Here is a 22,460-nt window from a genome sequence, read left to right on the forward strand (position 1 = left end):
GATTTTTATTACATTAGGATACAGAGGGTAAATTTCAGGTACTGATGCAGAACTTTCAAGTAACTTTTCAGAAAGTTAGGAATTATTGAGGAGGAAGGATACATTTGAGAAAAGTTATTTTGGTTAGTATAACAAGGAATGAGGGATGTGAGGGGGTAGGAGGAGAAGAAGGAGGAGGAAGAGGAGAAAACTGTCATTCCTTTAGGATTTTCCCAATGTGATTGTCATTTTTAAGGCATTTTTACAAGTCAAATAAGCAAAGGCAAATTTGACACAGTTATCTGTGATTTTGAATACAGCTTGAATGTCTTTAGTACAATGAAAAGATGCCTTTCTTAATGAAGGAAAGGTTTACTGAGGAAAAACTAAGGTATCTTTTACTCAAATTCATTTTGGTTCTTAGTTGAAGGACTCTCAGCCATTTCAGTTGTACAGAAAAAAAAAATCCACCCTGATGGAGATTTGTAATTTATTTATATTTCAGTTTTTGCTGATTGATTTTATATTGTTGTCATCTAAGATGGGCTTTTTGTTCTGAAAATTAATTGTCTACAGGATGATAATGCCATAAATTTGGTGTCAATTCTAATTCAGCTCAAATGGAAGTATAGTTTTTTTCTTTGTTTGAAATTTTTGTGTATTTTTGGTTGAGTGAGGGGGGAGATGAAAGTGTGTAATTATGCAAGCCTGGATCACGAAGGGTCTTCCTGCTCTGCTGAGGCACTCAGACATGGCCCACGGGCCACTGGGAACTGTGCGGGATTTTAATGAGAGAAGTGACATGAAGTGTGTTCAAGGAATCACGATTTGCTGCGACTGTGATTTGGACATCATATTGGAGGGAAGGACAAAATTAGAGGAAGGTTGAAAATGGCTTGCCAGACTTCACAGTAAGGGAGGTGAGAATCAGTGGTAAGCTGACGGAGGTGCTAGGTGGTGCATGGAAGGAATCCTGGGACAGAGGCAGTGGTAATACATCTCCGCGATGACTTGTATGTGCACTGAGAAGGGGATGGAAGAGTCAAAGATGTCTGCCACGTTTTCTTTTTTGACAACAGGATTGAAAATGATATCATTCAATGAAGTAGAGAGCATAGAAAAAAGAGGAGCAGGTGTTTTGTGGAATAAAATAGTAAGTTTGGTGTTGGATTTATGACTCTTGGAGAGTGTCTTCCTTTGTACAGCTATGACAAAATATCTTCACCTGGTGGCTTAAACAATAGTCATTGATTGCTCATAGATCGGAAGGCTGAGAAGTCTAAGTCAAGGTGCTGACAGACTCTGTGTTTGGTGAGGGCCTTCCTTCTGGATTGCAGATGGCCTGCTTTTTTTGCTGTAACATTACTTGGTGGAGAAAGAGAGGTGGAGGACTCTGGTCATTTCCTCTTTTTATAAGGGCACTGATCTGATTATGGGGGATTCACCCGCATGGCTTTATATAAAACTACTTACTTCCCAAATGCCCCCGCTCCAAATACCATCACACTGGGGCTTAGGGCTTCAGAATAGGAATTTGAGGTCGGCAGATACAAATATTCAGCCTGTAGGAGGGAACCTATGGAATTCTCATGTGAACAGGTACGCCAGGCTGTTGGATCTCTGGGACAGGAGCTCAGGATTAAATCCCAGTTTGAGGTATTGATTTTGAATATGTGTGTAACTGTGGCGATACATGCAGCCATGATTATGCATATGGTCCCTGACAGAAAGTATTGGAATGAGAAGAGATTAGGTTTGTGTTTGGAAGTCTGGGGAACACTGACATTTAAGAAAAAGGCAAGATAAGAGGACTTCGTGAAAGCAAGCAAGGAGTAGTTGGAGGAGAAAGGGATCAACAGGGATATGGCAGAAAGGCAAGAAATGAGGTATGTCTAGACGTAGACCTTGAGTTTTACTATCAGTTACTAGAGTTCAGTTAAGTGAGGACCAAAAAAGTTGATGGGACTTAGCAATATGAAACTCATTGGGGTTCATGTAACTACAGCTTCTGTGGAACAGTGGTCATAGCAATGAATGAGGGGAGGAAATAGAAGCAAATAGTGGATATAAGTTGTTTTCTTTCTAACAAAATTATAGAAATTTACATAAAAATAGTTCAGCCTAACATAGGTTATGTTTTTTAATTGAGGTGAAATTCTTATAAGATTATCCTTTTTTTTTTTTTTTAAGAGGGAGTGGAAGGAGGGACAGAGGAAGAGAGAGAGAATCTTTTTTTTTTTTTAAAGATTTTATTTATTTATTTGACAGACAGAGATCACAAGTAGGCAGAGAGGCAGGCAGGCAGAAAGAGAGAGAGAGAGAGGAGGAAGCAGGCTCCCTGCTGAGCAGAGAACCCGATGCAGGACCGGGAGCCTGGGATCATGACTGAGCCGAAGGGAGAGGTTTTAACCCACTGAGCTACCCAGGCACCCTGAGAGAGATAATCCACGCCCAGCACGGAGCCTGACTCAGGGCTTGATCTCACAACCCTGAGATCATGACCTGAGCTGAAATCAAGAGTCAGACATTCAACTGACTGAGCCACGTAAGCACCCCAAGATTATCCATTTTTTAAAGTGAACAATCCAGTGGCATTTGGTACACTCACCATGTTGTGCAACCACCACCTCTGTCTAGTTCTAAACATTTTCAACCCACCGAAAGGAAAACCCATACCCATTAAACAGTTTCTCCCTATTCCCCACTTTCCCCAACCCTTGGCAACCACTCATCTGTGTTTTGTCTCTGGATTTACCTATTCTGGAGAGTTGACATAAATGGAATCATATAAGATGTGATGTTTTGTGTGTGGTTTCTTTCACTTTGCATAATGCTATTGAGGTTCAATTACACTGTAGCATGTATCAGCGCTTCATTTGGTTTTATGGATGAATCTTCCACTGTATGGATGTACTACAATTTGTTTATCTATTCCCCTGTTGATGGGACTGTTTCTATCTTTTGGCTATTGTGAGTAATATTTCTGTGGACATGCATAGTCATATATTTATTTGGGTACCTGCTTTCACTTCTTCTGGGTTTATATCTAGGAGTAGAATTGCCGGAGCCTAACGGTTTTTCAAAACTATACTTTTTTTTTTTTTTAAAGATTTTATTTACTTATTTGACAGAGAGAGATCACAAGTAGGCAGAGAGGCAGGCAGAGAGAGAGGAAGGGAAGCAGGCTCCCTGCTGAGCAGAGAGCCTGATGCGGGACTTGATCCCAGGACCCTGAGATCATGACCTGAGCCAAAGGCAGCGGCTTAACCCACTGAGCCACCCAGGCACCCCAAAAACTATACTTTTATAAATGCTGATAAGAACCCATAGGAAGCATTGTGTGTTATAGAAAAAACTGATTTACACAGTCTATGTTCTTTAAGTACTTTATATTCTTTTTGAGATAAGATCGGCGAAATGATGAATAACCTGTTTGTCAACAAACAGTTGAGTTGAATGAAAAAATATATATATATATAATTTTTTGAAAGGGAAGTTCCCTTTAGAATTGAGTTTTGAGTCTTACATGAAGGAAGTATTTCAAATGGAGAGTTTGGATACATTAACTCATATAGGAGAGGGAAGATGGAACAGGCATAAGTTTGAATGTTTCAGTTTAATTTTTCTGAAGAAAGAGTAGGACTTGCACTCTGGTTGGGGATAAGGGAAAGAGTTGCAGAATAATTAAGTGAAGTAAGAGGACCCATGACACTAAGCTAATAGCTAGCGGGTGTCTAAAATTAAGATTGTATTTTTTAAAAAAGATTTTATTTATTTGTCAGAGAGAGAGAGAACACAAGCAGAGGGAGCAGCAGGCAGAGGGAGAGGGAGAAACAGGCTCTTCTTTGAGCAAAGAGCCAGATGTGGAATGTGATTCCAGGTCCTCGAGATCATGACCTGAGCGGAAGACAGATGCTTAAATGACTGAGCCACCTGGGTGTCCCAAGATTGTATTTTCAAAATCAATTTTTTACTCATCTCCAATTAGCCCTTGATTGATTTATGATTAATCTTGTGGACTGTATTTCTCTACTCAGAGACACCAGTATAGATGGAAGAAGATTTGGGGTCTATCTGTGATAAGCAATCCAATCTTCTTGTGGTTCAGTTGTATTTTATCCATAAAGATTAATAAATTCTCAGAGAGGTAGAACGATAATTACATTTCCTATAGAATTTTTGTTGTTTTGAGGGAACATTCATGTGATGTCCAAAAGAGTCATTTTTTTTTTCTGCATTCTTTCCTTTGTAGAAAGGCCTCTTAGGAATTGATTACGGAACTGAGATTTTCCAAGATATGGCTCTGTAGTTTAATCCCTGCAGAACTACCTACAGATTTGGGAGAAGAACTATTGTTTGTTGAGTATCCATTAAGCGTTTTATTTACTTGGGCTCATTTAAGCCTTCTAACAACCAGTAAGTTGTTAGATATGACATGAACCTTGATTTGTTAACTCCAAAATCTGGCCTCTGTCTGCCGTATGCCAGGATGCTAATCACATTCTACCTTCTGTGCTTGTAGCTTCCTGGAGTATGAGAACTGGCTTATTGGAGATGAGGATGATGCCGAGGATACCTACTAATTCAGCAGGGAGTGGAGCTCTGATGGGTTTGCGCTGGAATTTTCCAGGGAGGCAGAAAGGGAGTGGGCTAAGTTCTAGGCATGCTCTACCTTGGCCATCACTAAGCTGTGTCATGTTACTTCTCATGGAACGATTCTGGATGACTTACCAGGAGAATATTAATTTCTTTCATAAAATATGTATCTGGATAACTCCAATGCTAATCCAGGGAGGTATCTTTTGATTCTATTTCATTTCATTATACAATCTCTATTCAATGTTTATTATCTCTATAAACTTACTGCTAGGATTGACTCATTTCTTCATATCTGTTGTATGTATTTTTCTCAGGCAGAGAAGGCTGATGGATTTGTCAACCTGCCCGATTTCACTGTGGAGAGAGCATCTGAATGCAAGAAAAAGCAGTAAGTTGTCTATCGTTTTCCACAAAATCCTGAGCCAGAATAACATCCCTTCATAATTTTAGTTTCTTGAGTAATGTGGCGATTTGGAAGTTAGTGGAGATAACACCCAAATGTCTGAGATTCTTGAATTTTATGGGCTGGCATCCTAAACAACAGTGTAAGCTTTTAACCTCTTGTTTTCTGGAATTTCATTTTGTGGAACAGATGGATCTTAAAACCCCATGGAGCCTTGGCACGGCATGTTTTTAACAACCGTGTCTGAGATGGAACGAAAAACAAGCTCCCATCCAGGATTGGCTAGGAGATCAGATGTCAACATATTTTGCTGGTGAAGAGAGTGACTCGTTCAATAGGACTTTCCAGAGCTACAGTTATACTAGCAAGACCTGTTTCTTCTTTTTAGTTCATAACATTGTCATCCTGGAAATAGCATTCTCTGAGTTATCTTAGACTTTGGGATTATACCCTGATATAATTTAAGTCCAAAAGATTTGAGAACATACAGGAACCAAAAAAAAAAGACACCAGTTTCTCGTCCTTGAGAAGAGAACAGCCCAGAGAGTCTGAGCTTGCCTAGAATTCACAGAACTGCTCTAGATCAGCCAACTGTATTCCCATTCACCGGTTCTGACCATGATAGCATCCAGTCACATTTTGCAAATGTGCCCTCTTACCCTTTTTCTTGTGGTTCTTTTTCTACCTTTGACATTTTTTCCTGTTTTATCAGAAAGTCATTTATTTCTCTACTGACCTGTTTTACCAGTAGTGACAACGGGCTAGATTTTTCTAAGAAAACGAATAAAATGGTATTAGCTTTAAGTCTCTGCCCCTCTAGTGTTGCTGCACATATCCAGAGATACATAAGGTTGTGTTACTTTTCGTGGTTTTGACCAAACTGGTTATTTACCAAAACGCTGACCTGTACTGCAGGACTTCCCGATCTAATGATATAGGGGAAACACTTCATTGTTTGCTAATCTTCAGTGTTTTATAGTTTTCGTAAGAGAAAATAAATATAAATATATTTTTTCCTTTACTCATAGAAGGCGGCTTAGATAAAGTTTTTGATGTGTTGTCACAGTGTGGAAGTTCTATACTTGGTTATGTTCCTACACATAACATTCTTGTATGTATTTGATTGAATTTGAATAAATATTTTGCTTTATTGATATAAGCATTTAAGGGACACCTCTGAGATTGTAAATTTAATTTATTGTCTCTTTCTAGCAAAGCAGTGAGCAAATGAAAATACAAGCATATGCCCATATGTTTAAAATAGAAACTATCAACTAGCCAAGACTCAGTCCTATTCTGGATGCCTCAACATGATGAATTAATTCTCTGCTCTCTACATGAAATAGAGATTAGGCAATGGATATTTAATGTAACTAAATTATTTTTTGTAAATCTACAGAGAAAGCAGATGAAGTACCACACTTACATTTGATTTATTTTAAACCCTTTGACAACTACATTAATTTCTAATTCTTAATGTGCTGTGTTTTTTCCCCTTCAAGTGCTTTTAAGATCAGCCATCCACAGATCAAGACCTTTTATTTTGCAGCTGAGAATGCACAGGAAATGAGTGTGTAAGTAGAGAAAATTACTAAATCTAATCTTTTCGGGAACAGATTATTTTGGTCAGGTGTTTGAGTTTTAAGTATATTTTCATCCTATTTCTTGTTTTATTTATTTCTGTTGCTTTAAGGATTAACCTCCTTAGCACTTAAAGTGCTCTTGCTTTCTTCTCCACCATTTGGAAAACTACATCTATCAAAATGGCTATTTTAGGGAGAAGTAATAAGATTCTTCTGGGGGAACTACAACGTTGAGGAGGAAAGGACAGAAGTCGTTATAAGAAAATGTTACAGTGAGAATCAGCATCACAGGGAGAAAAGCCTGAAAGTACTGTGACCAATCTCACAGCTTTTAGAATTCTATGTGAAAAAAATCTGTAAAATTTCTTATGTGCTGTGTAATTATCATGATGGTCCCCGTGTTTATCACTAATCCATGTTCTGTCCTAAAAAATTTTGCAAAACGTCCTTGCTCAGAGTACATCTCACATAAAATTTTATATCCCTAACTCCATTTCCTGTTTTTTTTTTTTTTTTCTGTTTAAAGAAGTGGAATAAATGCATACCTGCTCCACTCCATCCCCTGCTGGTTTAGATTATAGTGTGATCACAATGGCTGTTAATTGAATGAGACCATATATACTTGAGGCACTCGAGGCATCAGAGGGCCTTCTATTCTATCAGAAGGCCCTAAGTCTGAGGCCTTATTCTCAGATTTCTCAGTGTTCCTCATTACTTTCACATAACTAATAAATATGTGTCTGTGGAATACCTACTAGGGTGCCCCACTGTGGCAGAACTTGGGCAATAGAATTAAAAATACAAACATAATTCATTCAGAGAGCTTATGATTTAATCTCTTTTGTTTAGTTATACATAATGATTTCCTTATCTTCTCTATTTAATTTCTCTTTATCCTCTTGCTCTAGAAACCTAAAGAAAAAAGCTCCTTTTCAATAAACATGTGTAAGTTGCACACACACACACACACACACACACACACACACACACACACACACACCCTTCTCACAGGACAGCCCCTCAGCAGCCTCATCTAGCTAGAAACATTCTCAACCTCTTTCCTAAGCACCCGCCACAACCTTCAGATGAGGGCAGAACGGCTCTCTACAGATCGTTGGGAAACCTCATGTTAAATGACAAGACAAGGAACAGTCAAACTGGGTCTTCCAAAAAGACTTTTATTTACTTAAATGAAGAGAGAAGTTGTATCTACTCTCCTTCTGATGTTAGCTTTCTCCCCTTGGCTTTCTCAAGAGTTTGAGAAAAAGAAGAGCAGATGCCCCCAAAGAAGACAAAAGACGTCACTAAGTTCTTTATTTCTCTCTTTATTTGTATTGGTAATGGAATCCTGTTGATTAGCCGGCTGTAGGGATGTTGGTGGTGTGTGAAAGGCTTAATGGCTTACCCAGAAGTACTTGAAGCCTGTCATAGTGGGGGTCCAAATTACTGCTTAGTTCCCAGTGGTCCTTCCTGGCGTGCTGGGGTAGTATAATCGGCATCAAGGTGGAATCCCTTTGGGCCTCCAAGTTAACTTCTCTCTTCTCTCACAAGATGATGCAGATGACATTAAAAGATTTGTTCTGAGGGGCACCTGAAGAGCTCCCTTTCCTACTGAGGTGGCCAGTTTAAGACAGTAAATAATGTGGCTGGGTGTTTCTTGGTGAGATGCAGAGAATCTGAGGAAGGAGGGAATGGCCTGTGGAGAGATGCCTCCTGTTTTAGAAGTTTGCTTCCTTGGGAAACTGCATTTTTGGGTGGTGACATTTCTCTCAGGGACAATGTAGGGAAAGGCAATTACGTTTAATAGAAATGCTGTGTATTCTGCAGGGACCCTCAATTTACAAGTACAGGGGTAAGTAATTAAGGGTAATGGAAGAGTTGCTTTCTAAACAAAGACTGGTTGGTGGCTGCCTTTCTCAGACGGTGTTTGTGGGAAGAACCTTCCTGTTTTGTATATCAATTTCTTAACACGTGGGCTCCTCCAACACATCGAGTTAATATACAACAAACTCCCAGGAAACATCTGTCATCTTCTTTTATGTAAATATAAGTTTTTTTGTGCATCCATCTATTTAAGCACGAATAGAAATTTTTCTACTATCTCGATGTTTTTTTTTTTAAAAAGTTCTTAGCAAAGAGGTCCTTTAAGCCAGTGGATTCCGGAAAGGAAACAGTCAAACAAGATTCTAAACAATCATGTTTTCCACAGCAAGTAACTAATGGTGGCTATTAAAAGAATATGAGAGTTAGGTAAGAGCTGGGAAGAATGATTTCTTTATTGTCCATACTCCTTCATTTTGCAATATTTCTGTATTTCTGTGCTCTGGAAGGAACTTAGAAATGTCTTTTTTTGTTTGTTTGTTTCAGGCATTCTCACTTCAAAAGTATTTTTTGTCTTGATATGTTAAAATATTGGTCTATTTTATTTTTAGGTGCTTTTGTGTGGGGGGGTAGGGTCTGTATACAGTCATGAAACCAGATATAAACTAAGAATAGTTTATTTTGGTATTTTAAAACTGAACCACCAAATTTACTGTGCTTTGCCTGATCAGTTTTTGAAACTGTACGTTAAAATGTTTCTTCTAGTTAAATGACACACAAAACATATTCTTGTAAAAAATCTTATAATACGTTAGTATGTAAAGTGAAAACCTTTCCATACCCCCAACTTCACCTTCCAGTTCAACTTTTCTCTTCAGGATTAATTTTTTTTTTAAAGATTTCATTTATTTATTTATTTGAGAGAGAGAGAGAGAGAGAGAGTAGAGAAAGCACAAGTAGGGGGAGAGGCAGAGAGAAAGGGAGAAGCAGACTCCCCAGTGAGCAGGGAGCCAGCCACAAGGCTCTATTTCAGGACCCTGGGATGGTGACCTGAGACAAAGGCAGGTGCTTAACCATCTGACCCACCCAAGCACCCCAGGATTAACTACTTTTAACAGTATGACTGACATACATCCTTCCTGATACTTCACTTTGCATACCAACTCACGCACATATGCAAATACATAGTGTTAAAAGTACATTTAATTAGGCCAGTCATATTGTTCTGTACTTGCTTTTTTTACTTACTAGTATGTTAGGATTTTACAGGCCATCAGAAGACTTTCTATCCCAGTCTTTGTATTAGCTTCATAATAACATTTGTTGTACTAAAGAAATTAGTGCTATACTTTGTCCATTTTCCTGTTGATGGATGATTATATCGTCTCAGTGTTTTTTCTTTTTGCCATTGCAAGTCTTGTTGGATTAACATCCTTCCACATTTATTTGTCATTTGTAGGATAGACATTTATAATTAGGGGGTGGATATTTAAATTTTGATTAGTATCATCAAATTGCCTGCTAAAAATTGGAGATATCAATTTTGATGTTCATCTAAACAAAGGATGAGAATGTTTCCTCCTAAATTCTAGATCAGTGGTTTTTTAAAGTTTTGCCAGTCTAGTGGTGAATATTTTCTTGTGCTTGTACGTGCATTTCCCAAAGTACTATGGAGGCTGGTAATTTTTTTCCGTTTTTTTTTTTTTTTTTTACTAGCCATTTGTATCTTTTTCTGTGATTTCCCGTTTTGTTTGTTTGTTTGTTTGTGTTTGTTTGTTTTTGTTTTTGTTGGTTGTTTATTATTCTATCAGGTCTTGATGAACAATTTCTGGTTCCTATGGTGGTGCCTGGGCTCATGTGTTAGTCTGGTTTTAAGTGGCTATTAAAGAGCTCATAGTTGTCAGATACTGAAGGGGCTTCTAAAAATGCCTTTAAAAAAAGATATTGTTTCTTTATTATGCAATTGTTGTAATTCTATAGTTGGTCTAAACATTTCCAGAAACAACGTGTAAGTTTGTGGTATTGAAACCTAAAACCACTTATTTATTTAGAGAAAGTGTGAAAACAGGAGAACGGCAGAGGGCAAGGGACAGAGAAAGAGAGAGGAGCAGACCCTCACTGAGCACACTGAGCACAGAGCCCCATGCAGGGCTCAATCCTATGACCTTACAGATCATAACCTGAGCAGAAATCAAGAGTAGAATGCTCAGTGGATTGAGCCACATAGGCACACCTGAGGGGATTCTTAAAAGAGGCTGAAGCTCGTTTACCTTCTTGCAGAAAGCCCTATTTGTTTTTAAAAATGAAATTTATGTATTTCCTGTTACTAAAAAATAAATATGGCAAGACCATGGCAGGTTGAGGGTCGGGGAAGGATGCCTAATTTGTTGACGATTGAAGACTTGGGAATATGCAATAATTTTGCAGTGGTAGGGGAGCAGTGTGCTGGCTAATTCACAAGGCAGTACAGGACTAGAAGAAATGGAGAGCATAAGTGAGTCAATAAGTACATAGCACTCTTCTTATTTTATTGGTATTGGTTGACTTAGACTGCTACCGAATGTACTGGTTTCTCAAAAAAAGAAAAAGAGTGAACACATAATATGGAATACTTTTTAAAAATGTAAAAAAATATTGAAAGAAGTGGAAAATAAATCAGAGTATTACCACCCCAAAACAATATTTTCTTTTTAAGTAGAAGGTTATATAGCTAAGAACATATGAAATAGATGCATTTTGTGTCTTTTACAAATTTGTGTCATAAAATATGTTCCTGACTAACCCCTTGAGAAGGAACTCCAATGGCCTGAGGTCATGAGCCAAGTTTGAGTTCCTTAAGGTTTGTTTAGTTTTTTTTTGTTGTTGTTATTGATGTTTAGCTGAAAATCATTGCCAATAAAATGGTAAATTGGTAAGATAAGGACATTGTCATTTTTTACCTAAGAAAACTCTTCAAGGAATTAAAAATTTCTGTAGTTTAGGGATACCTGCCAAACTCTGAGATCTTTTACTGATTAATACAAAAATCCTACCTTGAAAAGAGATCATCTTTTCTTTATTTTTTGTGAAATAAAATTACATTTTAAGAATTATAGAGATGGGACTTTAATGGTCAGATTACTAAATTCAGTGATAGAAGTTTTGATGGTTGCTAAAAATTTGAAATGCACAACTACAAAAGATATATTTGTTCATATATTTAGAATATTTAATGTAGTTGCCCACCTTAGCAAGCTGGATAATGGACCACCTTGTTTCTTGTCTTAGAAAGAAAATCCCGAGTAAGGAAAATATTGTGAAACAAGTGGTTTTAGGTTTCGATACCACAAACTCATGCTGTTTCTGGAAATGTTTAGACTGACTCTAGAATGATGATAACTGCATTATAAAGTCTGGCACAAGACCTTCCCTCAGGGTCTAGGGGGAAGGTGGATAGGAGATGACCAATCTCTTTGGCTAAGCATTTATTTTCTGTTTGAATTTTAGGTGGTTAAACAAGCTTGGGTTCGCTGTAGTCCATCATGAATCTGTTACAAAGGATGAAGGTATGTTCTATTTTAAATTTCTGAAAATTTAGCAAGATTATTAGGATGAGATTGGAAATACAATGTCAAGTTCTATGCATAGTCTTGTCCTAATGAAACATACTTTGGCATTTAAAATTATCTGAAAATATGTAGAAGCAGACATATTCACACAGACTCACCAACATGGAATAGAGCTTCCCATGCTGGCTAAGAATGCTTTTTACACTTCACCCACACATTAGCAGCTGTAGGCTTCACTGACATCTCGAACAACTGCCAGTGCAAATGTTTTATTGCCCCACTCACTGAATTCTTACTCAGAGACATGATCTCGTCATGATCTAGACAGATAACTTTCATCCCACTATTTCCTCTCTGATATTTTAATATTTCCACCAGGTGTATGCTGAGGCTAATTACTCTATGTCTGTGCTAGGAAACTGAATGTCAGATTAGGACACAGGCCATATTTTTAGCTCAGTCTGTAGTTTTCTGGGTTCAAAGCTACAGGAGTCAAAATCTTCTTAATGATGCAATTACTCCTGAATATTGAGAAGAAGGAGGCTTTCGGTGCCAGGGACACAAAGCTAATACTATTTATGAAGTGCTCAGGCCATATAAAACTTGGGAATTAGAATGTGGGGTGTTATATCTTTGGATAGCAAAAATTATAAAAGCTGAATCTGAGAAATGGAAAAGTGGTAATGTGATTTAAAAGAATAAAGAACTACAGTGCAAGAGTGTGAAATCAGTGTCCTGACCATCTCCTTGGTCCTCTTTGCCACAACATCAATACCCATTGTATATTTGAAATGCAGTTATAGATTGTGAGGAAAAAAATCATTACACAAAAATCTTCTCCCTATCCTGGTATTTAAGGCCTTCTGTGATATGGCCTCAAGCAAACTTTCAGCTTCATTTCTTTCTTTCTTTTTTTTTTTTGGCCACATCTGTTAGGGGTCTCCATATAGTTGGCTCAGACAACACCCTCAAACTGGTACTCATATTACTCTGTGCGCACTGTTGATGGTTTATATATGCTGCCATTTTCAGCTCCTTATGGCTCCTATGATCAAAATGAATCACTCCTGATTTTATGATCCCTTAGTATATGACTCACACCTCTCTTGAGGAATTATTTTATTTTCCCTGAGCTATGGCTAGTCCTCTTCCTACATATTAGACACCAGTGAGGGCGGAAACCCGAATATGGTTATTCATTTTCTCCCCTCTTATGTAATCTCCTTGCACCAGGTAGCTCCATAGATGAGTCCTTTCTGAATCGGATTGGAATTGCAATAGCCAGATGGAGCAAAACCTCTGCTCATGCATTATGGAATGAGTGATGACAGTGTTGAAACATAAAACATTTTCATTTCTGTATAGAATGCTACAGTGAGAGTGAACAGGAGGACCCTGAAATCGCTGTGGAGACACCACCCCCTCCTTACTCTGCAGAGACTTTCTCTCCTTTGGTACGTACTGACCTCATTAGTCTATTGGTCACGATCAAGTGCGTGGGTGTCATTCCTTCCAATGGCATAGAATGTACTTTGACCAATAAATTTTTAGAATGGGCTAAATTAAGGTACCTGCCAAGCAGCAAGTGCAGTTCTCAAATTTTGAGTCTTCTCTATAGCAACCCCCTGGTATGAAAAAATTGGTTTATTTGTGTGTGACCCACAGATGTATCTTGCTGACAGGACTTATGGTAATGCACAGGGCTTCTAGGCCAGTGCTTACAGGCAGAGATTTGTTTTATAATGTTTACTTATACCCTACTGGTCTTCAGAAAGAGCTGAAAGTGCCTTTCCTGGGTGCAGGCATTATAACAATGCAAAATGAACATAAAGGGGATGAAGGCCATAGATGAAGGGAAAATTAGAATCCAAAAGGCATCAGGAAGCCAGGAATGGGGTTAGTGCATTCAATCTGCAGGTAGAGTAATTTTTCTGTATATTCACTAGAGAGAAGTCCATGTTTAATTCTCAGCTTTGGAAGCATCCATCGTAAGTTCAGGTTATTAATGGATGTTAAGACTGAGGCATGTTGCTTTGTATTTATTATTTATTTATTTACTTACTTATTTATTTTTCAGTTTTAAGAGTTTTTAAATTAACATATAATGTATTATTTGTTTCAGGGGTACAGGTGTGGGATTCATCAGTCTTACACAATTCACAGCACTGACCGTAACGTGTGCTATTGTGCTGCTCTGTATTTCGATGCTTGTTGACTTTATAGTGATAGCCCCAGAAGGATCCAAGCAAAGCTTATTTGGGGAAGTTTATTTATGGTTCTTCTACCTTCCGTGTGCCAGGACTTATGTAGGTGCTTTAAATAAATAACCATTTACCACTGCCCCCAATAACCCTGAAAAGCAGTATTATTTAATCTGAATTTCACTGATTATTAATGAACATCTCTTCGTATTTATTGGCCATTTGAATTTTATTTGTCTAGTGTCTGAAATATTTAGCATATTTTAGCTGTCTTACTATTATTATTTTGTGTTTATAAAGTTTCTTTATTGTCAGTTAAAAGTAAGGTACATCTCCTTTTCTGTTTCATGGCTTTTACTTTTTTAGACGGTTTCATGATTTCTTTTTTTTTAAATCATTTTTAAAAATTTATTTTCAACATAACAGTATTCATTGTTTTTGTACCACACCCAGTGCTCCACACAATCTGTGCCCTCTCTAATACCCACCACCTGGTTCCCCCAACCTCCCAATCCCCCCACCTCTTCAAACCCTTCAGATTGTTTTTCAGGGTCCATAGTCTCTCATTGTTCACCTCCCCTTCCAATTTCCCCCAACTGCCTTCTCCTCTCTAACTCCCCATGTCCTCCATGCTATTTGTTATGCTCCACAAATAAGTGAAACCATATGATAATTGACTCTCTCTGCTTGACTTATTTCACTCAGCATAATCTCTTCCAGTCCCGTCCATGTTGCTACAAAAGTTGGGTATTCATCCTTTCTGATGGAGGCATAACACTCCATAGTGTATATGGACCACATCTTCCTTATCCATTCGTCCATTGAAGGGCATCTTGGTTCTTTCCACAGTTTGGCAACCATGGCCATTGCTGCTATAAATATTGGGGTACAGATGGCCCTTCTTTTCACTCCATCTATATCTTTGGGGTAAATACCCAGTAGTGCAATTGCAGGGTCAGAGGGAAGCTCTATTTTTAATTTCTTGAGGAATCTCCACACGGTTCTCCAAAGAGGCTGCACCAACTTGCATTCCCACCAACAGTGTAAGAGTGTTCCCCTTTCTCCACATCCCCTCCAACACATGTTGTTTCCTGTCTTGCTGATTTTGGCCATTCTAACTGGTGGAAGGTGATATCTCAATGTGGTTTCTTTTTGTAGACAGTTCTTCTTGATTTCAGTGTGGCAGGTTCATCCATTACTTCTGTTGTGGTTAGTGCCTTTGTTTCTGATTTTAAACATTGTTTCCTATTGTTAGGTCATGGGAAGGTGGATATGGCTGTCCTCATCTCGTGATTTAGGAAACAGAAGTTCAGAGGTAGAATGTTCTGGCTACACATGCAGTGAACGGGGTGCCTCAGAAGGGAACCCTGGTGTGTCTCGTTCTATTGTACATGTTCTTTCCACCCCTGCTACGGTGTTTGTCCATCCTTGGACCCAAGTAATGGGAAGTTCTGATAGGTTACAGCAGCTCCTTCACCTACCGACCTCTTCTGTCAGAATTTTCTATTTTGTGTGATGAAGTTTACATCTTTGTGTTTTTGCCAGTTTCTGGATTTAGGATATTAGACAACATTTAAATGATGACCTCTACTGTTGTCACCTGCTGTCAGTGGAGAATTGTGGTCCCTTTTCTAGTTTACTTGGCTAGTAACCAAAACCAGAAATAATTATTTGTTGACTGAGTGTGTTTATCAAAATCTCTATGCAATAGGACTAGTCTATTAAACTAAGCAAAATTAAATCTGAATATGGTAAAATTTAGACTGGTTTTTTAACTAGACTTACAATATGTCCCATTTTAATATATTCATAATGTGCCCTTAATGGAGTCTTTCTCCTCTTTTAAAATCAGCTTCTGAATTTAGGAAAGACTAAATAGACACACCTTGGTTTAATAGAGAAGCATTTATTTTTGTTTAGTTTTTCTGTTTCTGTCTCTCTTTGTCTCTCTCTTCCCTCTCTCTCTTTCTAGCTCTGTCTCTCTGTCTCCATCTCTATGTTTGTCTTTTCTTCTCTGTCTGTCTTTCCCATTTTAACCTGTGACACACAATGATTTGATCAGTCCTCCATCCTTCTCTTCCTGAAATTCTCTCTCCTTCCTACTGTCTGTCCCCCATGACACTTATATGATTCAGTTTAGTTCTAAAATACTGTGATTTTTAGTATTCTAGTGGCAACTAGTATCACAGCTTACTGAGAGCATTGTCAGGCATCTAGAACTCTACCGAAAGTAAAAGCAACCAACTTGTCTTTTTAGATGAGGGATCATAGATCAATTGAATTATACAATGTGAGTTTTACCTGATGTTACAGTAGAAGCTCAGGGAATGCTTGTTTCAAAACAAAAAAATGAAGGAATGTATATGAGACCAGTAAATTAGGTCATTGAAGTAGGAGGTTTCTTTAGGATTTTCTGAGTCATTAATCAAATTCTAAGTTGAGAATTTTTCTGGAAAGCCACTAAGGCTAACATTTTTTTTTTCTAAAGAAATATATTGGAAATAGATAAATGTTGAACAGTTAGATTTTATTTTCCTTAGAAACAGAATATGTTCCTCCTGTTCACATATTTTCCAGGCAGATTTGTTTTTGTTTCCTCTTGTTTCTGAAAAACAGACACGCAAGACACTTGATTAAAATAACATTTAAGCTTTTTATTGAAATAAATGAAAATTGAAAAACTCATGGTAACTTTTTTCCAGAGAATGAATCAACTTACTGTTTTGGCTCAATCTGGCATAAGCTAGCCATGACTGAGCTATATAAGCCTAGGTGAAAAATTTTTTTCTCTAAGTTCTTGCTTTAAAAAAAATATTTTGGGTAGTGAGCTTTCATTTTGGAATGATGACTCAAAAATATAAAATAATGCTATTCTGGGAAATTATCTCCCCAAAATTAGAATCTTGAATTAAAAATGTAATTCAGTGTCCAGTCATTCTAATTGCTGCAAACTGTAAGATGTCAACAGTAGACCAGTTTGGACCTCTGCTTCTAATGGCTGGCACCACCTGCCTCAAGAGAATAAAGAACAGTCTTTATTATTTTTTATGAGGGTCTTTATTATGAGGGTCTTCTCTGAGTGAACAAGAGGCTTCTTCTTGAGAAGACTTCACAGGATGGAGAGTTTAAAGGACATCCACTGATTCACAGAGCAATTAGAAATGGGGACCTTTGACATGCTTACTAAAAAGGCTTAACGTAGTTGGGACCCTGTATATTTCACTTGGGAAGGTTCTCTGTAGAAATCAGTATCCATGATTCCTTGAAATCCATGATTCCTTGAAACCCACAAAAGAGCAAAAAAGGAACTGACTTCATTCACATTTCTAACTCAGTAATAAGTTACAAAGTGATTTAAAAGCTTAGCTGTCAATAAAAAGTGGTTACACATGTTTTGTCTCTAAGTTTAATTATGACAAGCATTGTCTGGTAATTTGATCTATGTATGCTTATTCATTCATTTAACAAATTTTGTTGAGAGCCACTATTCTAAATATTTAGGACACATGAGTAAATAAAGACAATAATTTATTTCTTCGCAGAGTCAAGCTTTGAGTTGAGAGAGACTGATAATTAATAATCACCATTCTAAGTACATTATCTGCTATGTAGTAGAAATAGAGTACGGTGAGTATGGGGAGATAAGGTGCGGGAGGTGGGATTGTGGTCGTGAACAGAGTACCAGGAGAGCCCAAGTGAGAGCTGAGGTCTGAGCAGAACTCTTGGAAGGTAGTGTGAGAGTCAGTCAGGCGGATGTTCGGGAAGGAGCTCTCTAAGCAAAGGGAAGAGTTAGAGCCCAAATCTCCTTGGTGGGTAGGGAGCAGGGCAGGGAGGCCAGTGTGGCTGAAGCAGGGTGAGTTAAGATGAGAATAGCAGGAATTGAGGTCGGAGAGTAGTGGTGGCCATATCACCCAGGGCTCCAGGGCCCCTTAAGGACTTTAATGGTTTGAGTGACTTAGGGAGCCTTTGGGAGTTTTGAGCAGAGGAGTGATGTGATCAGTTTCCATCTTAAAAGGACCACTCAGTCTACTTTATGGGAGAGACCCTGGGAGAGGTGGACCCCCAGTGGGTAGAGCAGACAGGAGAGAAACTGTGAAGGTAAATATTTATAACACCAAATTCAAAGAGTGCCTGCGTATTATCTTAGCATGGTCGTCCTCTTATTTTGGTGCTTTTTAGAAGTATAATTCCTTTTCTATCTAAATGGTGAAAAAAAATCACCAAAGCAAACCGAAGAAGCTGTAAATAAAAATAAACACTGTTGACCATTGCCCCTTGGCCAGCAGCAGAGGAGGAAGTAAAAAATGAAACACAGAAATGGGTAAAATCAGTTTTAGAAATTCAAACTAATTTTGGGAGGATGAATCTCACACAGCTGTTTACTAAATGTCACTCGATATTTTGATACAGAACCATATACTAGAAATGCTCACAACTGAGATAGTTGTATGAAAAATTTATCAGTGGCTACAAGTACAAGCCAGGGAAAAGTAGAAAGAAAATTCGTCTTTATAAGAGTTATCACAAGCTCTATGGTTGAACATTTAATTGATGTCAAGACTACTTCTTCTTCTTCTTCTTCTTTTTTTAAAGATTTATTTATTTGAGAGAGGGAAAGAGAGAGACAGAGAGAGAATGAGTGCCCTAGTTGGGAGAGAAGCAGGGAGAGAGGGAGAGAAGTAGATCCCCTGCTGAGCACAGATCCCAATGCAATCCCAATCTTACAACTCTGAAATCACAACCCGAACCAAAAAGCTTCAAGGCTTACTTATCTGACTGAGCCACCCAGGAGCACCTGATTTCAGAACTTCTAAAATTAGCCTTTACATCTTTGCCCCTAGCTTCAGCAGTTCATTTCAGACTCCTCTGGCAGTCCATCATAAGCCATGGAGCCGCCCCCAACCCCTCAGGCCTTCCATTCCCACGGGTCCTACAATCGGTCTAGCGGAGTTCTAGAAATAGCAGGCATTTCTCTTTCTTTGTCTCCAATTTCTCTTTCTTAAAAAAAAAAAAAAAAAAAAAAAAAACACGTCCAGATCAGTCTTCCCGAAGTGTGGTTCTGATGGTACTGACTCACCTGCACAAGACCGTCCTGGGACTCCTTGTGCTTATCAAATTAATTTTTGACTTGTTAGTGTGGTATTGAGGCCCTTGGGTTTATTTCAAGCTCTCATTACAGTCCTGTTGCTGATTTCTCCTCTATCGGTGGCCCAGTAAGCTGACTGCTGTCTCCCCAAAGCTTTCCAGACTTTTCTGCTCTTGCACTTGCATTGGTAAAGTTTCTCCACTGGTAGGAGCCACGTGCTCCCACTCCAGTTTCATTGCCTCCAGTTCAGATGTGACTTCCCTCACTAGAGCTTCCTCGTCCTCTAAATCACGATAATTCTGCCCTCTACTGAACTCTATATGTTCCTATTTTTATGGGGTTGGGAAGGCAGAAAGGTCCCCTTTTTCAAGTTGTTATCATTTGCCTTGTATTATAGCTGGGCTGTGTGGACTTGGCTCCGAGCAGACAGCTGGCAGGGAGACTGTCTCCACACGGGGCTCTGACTCAGAAGGCTGAGGAACTCTTGGCTCACCTGTTTTGGGGGAGGGGAAGGTGTCACCCACAGAGAGTTAGTGCTGGGCGCCAAACCATGGGCTTGGAGCTGTGGTTTGAAAGCAAGCCCTGGCTCTGGTTTTCCCCTCCTATTTATAAGGCAAAAGTATAAAGTCTGCTTTGGTTGCTGAGGAATGTGGGGAAACGGGGTCTCTCATTGTAAGTTAAGTTGGTGCCTCCATTTTGGCCATTTTACTGTCTGTAAAAAATTTAAAGCCCTCACATGTTTGTGTCAACTATTCCACTTCTAGGAACTTACCCTATAGATTAAACTCAGGTGCTGAAAAGGGCAGAAGGATGTTGGGAAACCACCCAAGTGCCCATCAAAAGGGGACCAGCTAACGAAATGCAATACAGCCAGAGAATGGACTATGTCGCTATAGGAAAAAAAAAAAAAAAGCTCTATTTGTCCAGATGGGGAATGAGTCCCTAAATATATGAAATGGTAAAAGCAAGAACAAGGGGCATACTGCCAACAATATAGACATTTTTTAAAGCTCAAGCTTTGGAGCCAGCCCGGACCCACTCCTTATGAGCCAGGGACCCTGGACAAGCTTTGTCACTTCTCTGGACTCAGATGCCTTATCTTGTAACATGGAAGTGCTAGGACGCCTTTTTAAGGGCACAAACATCATCTCTGGCAGTCACTTCCCTTCCTGGAGCTGCTCTAAGATAAGAATGAGCTAACAATGGACTGCGCTTCATTCTTCAGATGTTATTAAACTCCTATAGTGTGCTGGACCCTGCCCGGGGTGGTAGGCACAGAGCAGTGAACAAGACAGGCCTGGTCTAGAGAAGGGGAGTGGGTGCTAAAAAAAAAAAAAAAAAAAAAAAAAAAGGCGCTGAAATAGTATTATTTCTCTAATTATTAAGTCATTTTTTAAAAAGATTTATTCATTTATTTTGGAGAGAAAGCACACATACAAGGAAGGGGAGAGGCAGAGGGAGAGGGAGAGAGAGTCTCAAGCAGATTGCCATCTGAGTGTGGAGCCCAATGTGGGTCTCGATCCCAGGACCCTGAGGTCATGACCTGAGCTGAAATCAAGAGTCGACCACCCTTGGGTTGCCTGGGTGGCTCAGTTGGTTAGGCAGCTGCCTTCAGCTCAGGTCATGATCCCAGCGTCCTGGGATAGAGTCCCACATAAGGCTCCTTGCTCAGCAGGGAGCCTGCTTCTCCCTCTGCCTCTGCCTGCCATTCTGTCTGCCTGTGTTCACTCTCTCTGACAAATAAATAAATAAAATCTTTAAAAAAAAAAAAAGAGTCGACCACTCAGACAGCCCTCTAATTATTAAATTCTTAAAGTCAGAGGCAGTGTCCAATATCTTTTTCCTTACCCACAACATTTATGACTGTGCCTACACATTTATGATAGTGCCTACCACAATTTGAAATGAAATAAATATTTATTTAACGGACTGATAAACGGGCAAGTGGATGACTTTAACTTCATCCACGTTCTCTGCCGATTTTTCGCACTACCGTTATTTCCCCGTGTGAATTAGAACATCACTACTTTACACTCGTCTAGTACTGTCACATGGGTTGGAGCAAGATGATTTCGTTTGACTTTGACAAAAGTTCTGCATTTTACAAACGAGGAAGCCAAGGAGAAATAAAGTTATCACAAATACCCTTTGCAAGCTTAAATTTACCTTTGACTAAGAAGATTCTTTCATGTTATCCCGTTTGCTTCTCTTGATAAATCTGAGTCAGCCAGGCGGGTAGCTAAGACATTTTGTGTGTGTGTGTATGTGTGTGTGTGTGTGTGTGTGTGTGTGTGTGCGTGCGCGCATCGACCATGTGCCAGGTACTGTTGCCGATACAGGAATGCTGAATTGAAATGGACAGTATCTTCCCCCCATAGCAGGCTAAGTCTGAGTTGAGGAAGAGGCACAACAAATTTGTAATTCAAACAAATACTCCCAAGTGCTGACAAATGCTGTGTAGAAGATAAACAGGGGTAACGGCTAGGGAGTGGCTGGGGTGGAGTGTGGGGGGGATGTTCTTTCTGACTGTGAGGCTGAAGAGCCTGCTGATACTTGACACCAAAATGGTGAGGAGGAGGCAGCCACCCAGAAATTCACGGAGAGAATGTTTCAAGCAGAAGAAACCTGTGCTCAAGGAATGGGAAGAAGGCTTCTGTGACTGGAAAGGAGAGGGAGGTGGGAGGAGACATAGCTGGCGGGGCAGACGGGGCTCCACCTAGGCCTTGTCAGCTATAATGAAGGCTGCGGCTATTTTTGTGCTTGTGACGGTCAGTTATTAGCGGATTTTCAGCAGGGGAGTATTGTGATCTATTTTATGTTTTAGAAATACTCTAGGGGCACCTGGGTGGCTCAGTCGGTGAAGCATCTGCCTTTGCCTAAGGTCATGATCTCAGGATCCTAGGAGAGACTCCCACATCAGGCTCCCTGCTCAGTCGGGAGTCTCCTTCTCCTTTTGCCCCGCCCCCTTGCTCATGCTTGCACGCTCTTTCTTTCTCTCTCTCTCTCTCTCTCTCTCTCAAACAAATAAATATTTAAATAAAATCTTAAAAAGAAAAAGAAGCACTCTGTTATTTTTTGGAGGATGGACTAGGGTAGGGAGTGGGTGAGTAATGGTGGCAAAAAAAATCAAGGGAATAAGACTTAGAGGTGAGATGGGGATAAAAATATATTATATGTTTATAAAAAATAAAATTAAAAAAAAAAAGACTTAGAGGTGAGGTGGTTTCTTTAAGGTCACTT

General features: G+C 39.1%; 1 protein-coding gene across 2 annotated transcripts in view; it reads left to right on the plus strand.

Moving 5' to 3' along the window:
- LOC111158714 (interaction protein for cytohesin exchange factors 1) overlaps positions 1-22,460 on the plus strand; it is a 207,122-nt gene that overhangs the window by 152,753 nt on the left and 31,909 nt on the right. For both annotated transcript variants that reach the window (XM_022520933.1, XM_022520934.1), the window contains 4 exons: positions 4,893-4,966; positions 6,484-6,555; positions 11,872-11,930; positions 13,299-13,387. In XM_022520933.1, coding sequence (XP_022376641.1) covers positions 4,893-4,966; positions 6,484-6,555; positions 11,872-11,930; positions 13,299-13,387 — 294 coding nt within the window. The remainder of the gene's footprint in view (positions 1-4,892; positions 4,967-6,483; positions 6,556-11,871; positions 11,931-13,298; positions 13,388-22,460) is intronic.

This window comes from Enhydra lutris, unplaced genomic scaffold (assembly GCF_002288905.1).
Source record: "Enhydra lutris kenyoni isolate GAN:26980312 unplaced genomic scaffold, ASM228890v2 scaffoldscaffold62, whole genome shotgun sequence".
In the NCBI taxonomy this organism is placed as follows: Eukaryota; Metazoa; Chordata; class Mammalia; order Carnivora; family Mustelidae; genus Enhydra; species Enhydra lutris.